The 11,237-nt window shown below is 37.3% G+C and overlaps 1 protein-coding gene across 3 annotated transcripts; it reads left to right on the forward strand.

The window, feature by feature from the left end:
• The first annotated feature begins 136 nt into the window (after window positions 1-136).
• On the forward strand, window positions 137-11,109 carry LOC135674485 (uncharacterized). Of its 3 annotated transcripts, none has more exons than XM_065184395.1 (9): window positions 137-624; window positions 1,776-1,837; window positions 2,130-2,244; window positions 4,262-4,385; window positions 6,477-6,557; window positions 7,437-7,778; window positions 7,871-8,043; window positions 8,114-8,958; window positions 9,392-11,109. In XM_065184395.1, the coding sequence occupies exons 1-9, from the start codon at window positions 284-286 to the stop codon at window positions 10,855-10,857; spliced, it is 3,549 nt and encodes a 1,182-aa protein (XP_065040467.1). In that variant the 5' UTR covers window positions 137-283; the 3' UTR covers window positions 10,858-11,109. The 3 variants fall into 3 exon arrangements, with proteins under 3 accessions (XP_065040467.1, XP_065040468.1, XP_065040471.1); XM_065184396.1 differs by having other exon boundaries at window positions 2,133-2,244; XM_065184399.1 differs by having other exon boundaries at window positions 546-598.
• Window positions 11,110-11,237: the final 128 nt, after the last annotated feature.

Below are 11,237 nucleotides of genomic sequence, written 5' to 3' on the forward strand. Positions count from 1 at the left end.
AGTCGCGATCAGGCGGACAGTGCATGCGCCTGATGAGGGAAAGCATATCGGTTTCATATGTTACGAACGAGAAGCCGATCTTAATTTGGGCCGTCCGATGTTAATTAAACGGTTCGAGATGGCGAGAACGAGGCTCCGATCGGGTCGTCAAATCGTTTTCCTCCCGAGAAGGGATCTCCGACTCATCGCTTTCTCTCCCACTCCGCTCCAGCTCGCGATCTCGAAACCCTAGCTAGGGTTTCCGAGATCCCTAACTCGTACGGGCATTCGATCCGGCGGCAACATGGAGTACTATCCCGAGGAGCTCCGGACCCCGCCGATCTCTCTCGTTTCTGTGGTCGGGTGTCCGGAGCTCCACCAGACGATTTCCTCCTTCCTCCACGCCGAGCAGCCCCCCATCAACACCCTCGCACTGCCGGATTTTTCCAAGATATCCGTCCTGGCGAGGAAGCACAAGGATCCCCTCGCTTCCCCCCAACCGGTTGCGGGCATCCTCAAGCGGGATTGGCTGATGAAGCACCGGACCAGGGTGGCCGCTGCCGTCGCTGCGCTTTTTCGTGCTGATTACGTTACCGGTGATCCCGCTCAGTGGCTACAGGTCTGCACCGATCTTGAGAACCTAAAGTACGGATTCCTTCCTCTTTGATTACGTTTTGCTTCCTCTTTTAGTTCAGTTGATAGTATCTCCACCATTCCTGGAGAGAAAGGTCACATTCTGCACAAATTATAGATTCATTGTCGATCTGATCGTTGGCACGAGAGGTGTATGTATTTGTTTGTTGTTCGTAGCAGTGCACATTCTTTCTTATACTATTATGTTTCTAGTGTTATTGGAATTTAGACTTCTAATAAACGTAACTATCTCTTAGTGCAATCCGAATCCATCTGGGGAGACAAGCTTTCTGCCTTCTGTGGTGTTGAACCCTATTTCTTATCTTTGATGTCACATCATACAGACGGTCACATGCTTCCAATTTTTCAAACATGATATAGCGTAGCATATTAATTCCCTTGTAGTACTTTATGCATGTGCCCGTCAAATAAATTCAAGATACTGATAAGCTAAATTGAAAATCTTGCTTTTAGAAAAGCGTTTCCATAATTAACCTTCTTTTAGTAATCTCATATCAGTGTTACATGATTGCAATCCACTAAAGGGATTTGACATTGTTAATAGTTCAAGAAGTGCAACTATATAATTGAACTGATTTACTTGATTAGTGCTAGATGTAATGACATCATCAGTGTGAGCTTCTGTCTTCGTTCAGAAGATCTCTTGTTTCTTGTTCACACCAGACTATGGCACTGATTGTTTTTTGAAGGCTGAATACAATCTTGGAAGTTTGATACATGTTGAAATCTTAACACTAATGGGAATGAGTGAGTCCCAGTAAACTTGCCTGTCTACCTATTCCTCATCCAAAGTTGGATATTTCAAGAGGCAACAAATACTTGGTAGAGGCTGCACCCGAGGGGAAGTGGGGTTAGTTTTTCTTTAATGCTCATAAGATGGGACTGTGGAATTATTGCTCAGAGGCATGTTCATTTTTTGCTTTTCAGATTTAAATTCTGAATGATGGTATAGAATGGTTAGCTATTATGTTTTTTTTGGCTTCATGGATTCCTCCTTCATTCACGTTCCATTTATTAATATTTTTTCTATGTCATTTGCTTTTTGTATAGTTCTGTTGTTTTTTTCCTATTCTAGTGTAGAATTCTAAATTCCACTTTATTATATGCTTTAAATGGGTCACACTATCCTTTACTTTTGGCAGAGCTGCAGTTCATGGGAGAAGCATTAGATTGATTGTTATTCTTGTGCAGACAAATGAGAGTGGTATGTAACTGTGGTTTCTTTGTAAGTTACTCTGTCTGATTATAGTAGAAGTAAGATGTCTGATGTGAGAAAAGATTGTATAATCTCTATATTTTCCATCTTAATTAAGTAATATTGCAAGATACTTAAGGATTATCATTGCACATTGAATATCAAACTGCAACAGCTCTATTTTTTTGTATTCCATTTCTGGAAATTTTTTAATGCTTGTTTGTCAGTTAATACACATGGTTTCTGGATCCTGTGCTCAATATGACAAAGTAATTCATTAAATATTATATGTTTAATGCAGAAGATGTGAGCGAAGACCTTAAAATTGCTTTAAGAAAGCGCGCAGAAATTGACACAAAATACTTGATCACGTTTTCACAAAATGATGCCTCAGAATTAAGGCAGTCACTTACCAGGTATGTAAAGAACAAGACATGCACACACATTTGTCAGCTTTCATTGAATACCCATCCATAGATATACTTGATGTAAAAACTGTCTTGGTTGTTTAGAATTATTGGACTTGTGATGTAAACTAATTGATTCAGATATTGCATCAATTTATATTTTCAGAAGAATCTCAATATGAACTGAATAAACAGCCTTTTTTTGATCTTTGTTCTTTGATCTTTCACAGGTGGCAGTAAAATTCAATGAACATTAATCTTGTCTGGTCCAATTGATAGATACAGTGATTTTATTGTGTCTCAGCATTATGAAAATTACATAGAGAAAGGGATTAAGAAGAGAGAATTTAAAGGGGAACAAAAAAAAAAGAGAATAAGAGATATTGGAGGGATCTGCCAAATGATCTTAAATGGATAATTTTTTTTCCCAGCGATTGACACTTTTATCGAATAACAGTAGAATCTGTATTCTTTCTATCACTAGGACTCTTAGAAGCAACGGATAGGAAACATGAACAACTTGATGTATCCTTTCCTAATCCACTCAGCTAAATCCTTCTTTCTGGGTGATTCTAGATTCATTGCAACCTAGTAAGAAACACCACAGCTAATTGTCAAACTTCTGTTCTAATTTATTTTAGCCATCCCTTGCCAGCCAATTTATAGGCCAACATTATTACAACGTTATTACAACTAATTCAGATCACTCATTCTCTGAGTAATATTTACTATAATAATCAAAATCAAGAATTATAATATTACAATCCTGTAGGACGTTAGTTAGGACTTGTTGAGGCACATGACATGTTTCATACCTTTCTGACACTTGACATGGTGGGATGTGGTATGAGTTTCAGCTTAGATGCCTTCATGGTTTGGCACACCAATTAAAATTTGATGGATGTGCAAACATGTAAGGAAGGAGTCAAATGTTCTCTGTGACCATCTATTCAATCTACCTGCTCCCAAGAAATCATTTCATTAAAGATTTTCTTCTGAAGAAGTATATAGTATGAAGGCAATTAGAAATGGCTTTGTCATATTTGACAATGCCTCTATCAAGAAGTGATCTCTAGTGCCCTCTTATTTTTTACAATGGCTATATCAAGAAGGGATCTCTAATAAGAGTGCCAATTTATGGGCAGTTGATTCGGAAGTCCTTTTTTAATTGATGGCTCCTGGTTTTGAGATGCAAAATGGCAAATAGAAAGGGAAAGATCTCATGGTTTTTAGCTTTGACAAGCTCTTCAATTTTGGATTCACATGATGTTCCAAAATTAAATGTTGTATTCAATCATCATGACATTATTTTTCTTGCAATGAGGATAAGCGAAATAACAGCTTTGAATCTGATATATGATAGATATTAGTTTTGGATCTACTATTAAATCTTTCTGGATCCTTTTCATTTTTATTGGATTCAGATTCATATCCTGAATAGTTCTAACCTGCATCTGGCTTAACATCTGAATTCAAAAAGTGGATGATTATCACCCCTTATTTGAATTACTTAGTATGTAGTTTTCTTGGACTATTAAGACTTCTTGAAGCAACTATATTAGGAACATAGATAATTAAGTAAATTCTTTCATAGTCCTTTCAGTAGAATCTTTCTTGCTTAGTGACTTTGAATCTGTGTTGGAACTTCTTTATAGCATGCAGCTCACTGATTGTTGGTCATCTGTTATGAGGTACTTAAGGAATTTAACCCAGCCCACATAATGACACTTAATATAGAACCAAGGCTTCCATTCTTTAAATCCAACAAACTGTAAAATATCTCTAATCAAAGCCCAATCTGATCCATAGACAACAACAAAGCAGTAAGTGAACTATTCAAGTTAATGAGACATTTTACCTACTCTATCTTGGATTGCATTAACTTGTCAGAGTGGGTGTTATGTTGTATCTTGGAAATATTTTGACAGGTGATGTGGAAGCCGTTAAATATCTGATCACATACATTAAACTTGGATGTTGCTGTGACTTTGAATTATATATAATAATTATCTCTAACTCTATGCAGACTTGCAAGCATATTTGCTGAGCTATGTAACACATACTATCGAGAAGAAGGACGAAGAATAAGAACCCGCATAGAGAAGCGGACCTTTAATTCTGTCGAGTTGAATATACGATATTGCTTCAAGGCAAGAGCCTAATCTTTTCTGTTTGATCCGATAAATGATTATTTCTTAATATCCTTAATCTTTAGTTTGGTTGCTTTCGCTGTGTTATTTTTAGTATTCTTGCTTTCATTTTTCTCAGCATGGAAGATTCATTCTTGTCATATTTTTTGGCAAAGTGCGTTTTTCTCAGTGGATATAAAAAAAATGGAAAAAAGAAAGAGTGACAACCCATAAGCTTTTGATAAAGCATGACAACTGATATACTAGGCTAGGAAATAAGACTCTAACTTGATGTTAAAACCCAAAAAAGAAATAATAATGTTTGCTTAGTGACTAAATAACTATTTCAATAATCACAAAGTCTAACTAAAATATCAAAACCACCCAAGCATAATTCTTTAATCAAGTTCGGCAGTAAAAAAATCATCTAATTTGAAACTTCCACACTATAACTCATAGAACAGTTCACAATCACCAAAAGTTGTAATATGAAATTTTATAACTCTCTTTAGCAATAATTGTCAACTAATATCATTCTTACCAAGAAGACCATCCTAAAGAAGAATCACATAAAGGTTAAGGCTGCAGTTGCCAAAAATTGTTAATGGTGTAGGTTTTTGTAGATGGTTCATTGGTTTGGAAAAGTAGCACATAATTGGAGAGATTCTTCAACATCCATAATAATATTATAATTTCCTACAGAGGGATCAGCCATTCATATAGTCTCAAAACCACAATCAATGAGATGTGACAACACCAATGACCTGTAGGTAGTGGCTTTCCAAGAGGAAAGGTAAAAAGAGATTGTGATAAAAAATGAAACAAAATGAAGAGGTTGAGAAGGAAGTGTTGAGAAAGAGAGAGAAGAGACTAATAGAATTCTAAATTCTGCTCCAAGTATTTTTATTAAAACAAACAATGACCACTTATTTTGGTGGATCTGTATTTCAGAAATGCAATCCTTCCAAATTTTCATGTTTTAATTTGGAAGTGGACCTTAATGGAAACATTTAGGCATAGTTCACAAAATCAACATCAATATAGAGATCTGCGAAGGATGATATGATCAACATTGACTAATAAATTAGATAAGGTTAGTTATATTGGATCAATGGGGTCGAAATTAATCGAGGAAATGATTGTAAAATAGAATATTATAAAGTGGATATAATACTATAAAATATAAAAAATGAGATGAGAAAACATAAAAAATATTATGGTACATTTTTTTTTTACCTTTATATCCCATTGAATATCTGAATTTCTAGAACTTGTACCACAAACTATGCAATTAGGGTCAGATAAGGCAAGTGCATTGGACCTTCCATCGAAATAGTCAAGGTCGATTGAAGGAAAGTAAATCCTATAAATTTTTGGAAGAGTTTCAAATAAAAAAATCTGGTTAATTATGGTGGTGTGAACACATCCAGAGGAGGTCTATAAATTCATCCTTTAGATGAGGTGACTCAACATAATTAGTGATGTGATATGAGGTCTAGGAAAACTTCAGAGAACCTTGTTAGAAGCAATACAAAGAGATCGCATGTCTCTTAGTTTGGCCACACATGAGCTTTGTGGTGGGAGAACATTGATGTAGAGAACATCTTTTAGGACCTTGGTATAACAGTATTGATAACTGAAATCTGTTGAAATCTATAATATATTGGTACATCATGAAAATGCTAGATCTGTAATCAAATAGTTTCTCTGTAATATATTAGTTTATGATACTTGTGGTGCAACAAAGGGGCTAAATATAATGATGTTGTCATAGTAACTGATGAAATTGTAGGCAAATACTGTTCATTTTGGATGCAATGCCAGAGAAGCACTTCAAAGTCTTTTTTCCCTGCTCTCTAAACAGTCCTTGTGATTTGTGTTTTCTGATATGCCAATATTTGTTTGTATTTTTAGCAATCTTGGACATACAACTGCTTAAACTAATGCAAGCTTTTGTCTGGAGTATCAACAATTTCAAGATCTTATATGCTCATCATTTTTGTCAGATTTGCATATGATATCTGTGAGTTGTTTGATTGATGGACCAATGTGTTTGCTTCTAGTTGCAAATATTGTTTTCATTTGATTCTTTCGTTTGGACCTTGAACGCAGGTTGCAGTTTATGCTGAATTTAGAAGAGATTGGGCAGAAGCACTAAGGTTCTATGAAGAAGCCTACCGTGCTTTACGTGAGGTATTGAATCCTCTTCAGCTATATTTCATGGTGTTATATAAAGTTTCTTGTCGTTCGTATGGATCAGCTATTTCTGTGCAAGGATCTGGACAATGTGGTGCAGAAATTATAGCTTCAATTTTATTTTTCAATTGTCGTAGGTGAATCTCAGGTTTGTCTTTCGGTCAAAGATCAAGCCAGCAAAATGAAAGCACCAGTATCTACATGTATAATGTGCTTCTCCATTTTCTAGACCTCTTTTGGGCATACCATGTCCCTGTCCATATGCACAAATATGCTATGTACAATCGTAGAGGATACAAATGGTGTACCACTATAGCATGCCACTATGTACTGGGTCATGGTTTACATCAATTAAAATTTTTAAATACTGGTCTGATGTAGTGACATATGGTATTGTAGGTGATATAGTGACCTATACCATCTTGTAATATTAAAATAAAATAAAGTTTTAAGTTATAAGTTTCAACACTGGTACTTGGTCAGATTAATAAATACTGATCAATACATACTAGTTCGACTGTAATTTTAAAGCTTGTTACCAGTTATCATGTAAGATATCATCAATGAGACAGGATATGATTGTCATGTAGGCAAGACCGGTCATGCATGTTGAGATAAGCTATCATGTGGCTTTTCAAATTTTCACATATTCTGAGATGTAGCTGCTAAAAAATGGTCTTAGATATTTTTGGTAAAAACAAAGTAATCAAATTTCTTTCATCCTTTATTGATGATCGTCAAGTTAGCATAACTTGCACATGCTTTTATAATGGAGTCAAAATAGTTTAAAATCAAAGTACGAGATCAGCATTAGTTACCAGAATGTATTTTGTTTTTGTTGGTCTTATTGTTTATTCTTTATGCTCGAATATTCAGATGATTGCAACCTCTACCAGGTTGCCACCAGTTCAACGCCTGGTTGAGATAAAAGCTGTAGCTGAACAATTGCACTTCAAAACATCAACCTTATTACTTCACGGTGGAAAAGTTGTAGAAGCAATTGCTTGGTTCAATAAGCACATTGCGAGCTATCGACAGCTTGTGGGCTCGACCAAAAATTCCTTTCTCCATTGGGATTGGTTGAGCAGGCAATTTCTGGTTTTTGCAGAGTTATTAGAGACAAGCACAGTAGCTATTCCGAGCACCCTACCTTCTCACTTTGGCACATCAGAGAATCCTTTGACCGAATGGGAAGTGCAACCAGCTTATTACTATCAGGTACTGCCATACATTGAATTTAATATCTTGATATGATTTTTTTTAATTTCCTTTTCTTCTTTTGTTTGATACTGCTACTTTTCTGGTAAAAGTTAGCAGCCAGTTATTTGAGGGAGAAGAGATACTGTCTGGATAGCTCTTTATACATGACAGACTCTGCATCTGCCAACACACTTGGAAAGAATCCAGAATCTGTGTTGCCTTCAGTATTTGTTGGTCAATCTGCCCGCTTATTGGAGCAAGGAGATACAATTGAAGTACTCCCGTAAGTTCATTGCATGTTCTGAAAGTTGTTGCTAATTTTTGCTGATACTGACACTACAATAGTTTTGCAGTCTTTCTGATGCGGAGTATATAAACTATGCTATTACAGAGGCTCAAAGATTTCAAGATTCATATGAGATCATTGCCCTGTTCAAAAAAGCTTATGAATCATTTAACAGCTTAAAAGCTCCAAGGCTAGCTTCTTACTGTAGTACTAGAATGGCCAAAGAATATTTTATTGCAGAGGACTTCAATAATGCAAAGCTGCATTTTGATGGTGTTTCTAGTCTTTATCGGCAAGAGGGCTGGGTTACTTTGCTCTGGGAAAGTTTGGGATACTTGCGGGAATGCTCTCGCAGATTTGGCTCAGTAAAAGATTTCATTGAATATTCTCTTGAAATGGCTTCATTGCCTATATTTTCTGCTGGTGAAGTAGAAACTCCCAATAGCAAAAGGGAGTATGGCCCAGCAGGTCTACCTACCCTTTCAAGAAGAGAATCAGTACAGAATGAAGTCTTTGGTCTTCTAAGAGGGGAAAATATATTACCATTGACAGATGGAGGTTGCAGTCTCATTATAACAGAAGAGCAACCTGTTCGTGTTGATGTTGATGTTATAAGTCCTCTGAGAATGGCATTGCTTGCTTGTGTTGCCTTTCATGATCAATCTGTTAAGCCAGGGTCACCTACCATGATGACTTTATCACTTCTATCACAACTACCATGTCCGGTTGAGGTTGATCGGTTGGAAATTGAGTTCAACCAGCCTAAGTGCAACTTCATAATTGTCAATGCTGTGAAAGATCTCTCTACAGCACAGTTAGATATGGACAGCCAAGATGTTCGTGTAGAAAATGCTCCATCACTTATATTGCCCACCAACAAGTGGCTGCGGTTGACATATGAAGTTAAATCAGGTAGGCTTATAAATCTTCTTTCTCATAGTTATGTTTGTTTCTTATCGACAAAGTTCAGGCTATTTGGCATTCTTCCTTTATTTCACATGTTCCTTAGATCTGCCAACAAGTGATATGTTTTAGTCTTTGTCTTGAAGTGATAGATCAGATTTACTGTTATCAAGACCAACAACTGTTGGTCTTTGTTTTAGTTGCATGATACTTGTTGTGCTCATCTTGAGATGGGTCTATGCCAGAGACTGAGATGATAAACTCAGGCTAATTTAGGTCAACATGCGGGTAGTTAACAAATGGATGAGTAGTGATCAGCTCTGGGAGGCCCAGCTCTGTTGTTGCATGCTTCAAGTAGCTACAGCCTTTCTGCAAGGAGCACTTGTACATATCCTTCTTTGCAATCAAAGCTGTTTTTTCTTAATGTTCATACATTATGCAGGTCAGAGTGGAAAACTCGAGTGCTTGTCCATTACAGCTAAAATAGGCAAATCTTTCATGATATGCTGCCAAGCAGAAAGTCCTGCATCTATGGAAGAGTTGCCATTCTGGAAATTTGAGGACCAAGTGGAGACCTTCCCAACAAAGGACCCTGGACTTGCATATTCTGGACTAAAGGTTATCCAGGTTGAGGAGCCAGAACCTCAAGTTGATCTTATTCTTGGTGCTTCTAGTCCTGCATTAGTTGGAGAAACTTTTGTGGTTCCTTTGACGATCATATCCAATGGACATGAAGTCTATTCTGGTGAGCTGAAGATCAATCTTGTGGATGCAAGAGGAGGTGGCCTGTTGATGAGCCCAAGAGAAGCAGAGCCATTTTCTTCAGGTAATCATCATGTTGAGCTTCTCAGCATTTCAGGGACAGGTGTTGAGGATGAATCTCAAACCCAGTTTGACAACATTAGGAAAATTCAACAGTCTTTCGGGGTGGTCTCTGTCCCCGTTTTGAGAGTAGGAGATTCATGGTCATGTAAACTAGAAATCAAATGGCACAGACCCAAGTCAGTTATGCTTTATGCTTCACTTGGTTACTCACCAAACTCCACAGAAGCTGCTTCTCAGAGAGTTAACATTCATAGGAGCTTGCAGATTGAGGGGAAAATTCCAATCAGCATAAGCCACTGTTTTATGATGCCTTTTCGACGGGAACCCCTGTTGCTTTCTAAAGTCAAATCATTGCCTGGGATCGAACAGAAGGTCTCTCTTGCTCTAAACGAAACAAGTGTCCTCATAGTGACTGCTCAAAACTGCAGTGAGGTGCCACTACGAGTGATATCCTTGTCCATTAGATCAGATGGTGATGAGGACTCTAGAGCTTGCTCTGTGCAACATGTTGGTGGAATTCCTGCCGACAATGCCCCTCTTGTGCCAGGAGAAGAATTCAAAGGGATTTTTTCTGTCACATCGAAGGTTGATTCTCCAAATCTTGAGGTTGGCTCAGTTTGTCTAGCTTGGAAGAGAGACTTGAAACTTGGTGATTTTGAAGATTCTGGTGTTGTCACAGAACAAAAGTTGCCCAGTGTGATTGTCGAGCAACCACCACTGATTGTGAGTTTTGATTGCCCTCCTCATGCCATTCTAGGAGTCCCCTTCTTATTCCACATTAGGATACACAACCAGACCAACCTACTACAGGAAATCAAGTATTCTCTTGGGGATTGTCAAAGTTTTGTATTTTCTGGCCCTCATGATAATGCTGGCTTCGTCCTTCCAAAAAGTGAGTACATCATGAGTTACAAGATTGTTCCATTATGTTCGGGCTCGCAACAGCTGCCACAGGTATCAATCACCTCTGTAAGGTACTCAGCCGTATTGAACCCATCGGCTGCTGCAGCAACTATCTTTGTTTATCCTAGTGAACCCGAGTTTATTGCCGGAGCGAAGAAGCAAGAAACCATTTTAGTCTAGTAAGATATCCTCTTTTTGTATCTTTTGCAGATTCTCTTGGCTTGGACCAGAGGCTAAAGTTCTTTCTTCTTGTATCAAAGTGCTGCCATTGTTGTTTTGAAGAGTGCTTGTTCTGCTATCTAATAATTTGTTATTCTTTCCTTGTTAATTTGAAAGCAATTACTGTACTGAACGAGGCTGATTTAGCCTTCTCAGATCAAATGTCTTTTCTGTCCTTTGCTTATGAAACCAAGAATGCCAAATCTGCTTTAACAGTTCCTAGCTAGAATATGGAGAAATCGTTGCATTGCTTTATGTAATAGCTAAGTATTGACTAAAATTGTTATTGTTGTTGAGTAGTTTATAATGAAAACATACAGCACTAAGAATTTTATATTTTT

Source organism: Musa acuminata, chromosome BXJ1-5, assembly GCF_036884655.1.
Source record: "Musa acuminata AAA Group cultivar baxijiao chromosome BXJ1-5, Cavendish_Baxijiao_AAA, whole genome shotgun sequence".
Classification (NCBI taxonomy): Eukaryota; Viridiplantae; Streptophyta; class Magnoliopsida; order Zingiberales; family Musaceae; genus Musa; species Musa acuminata.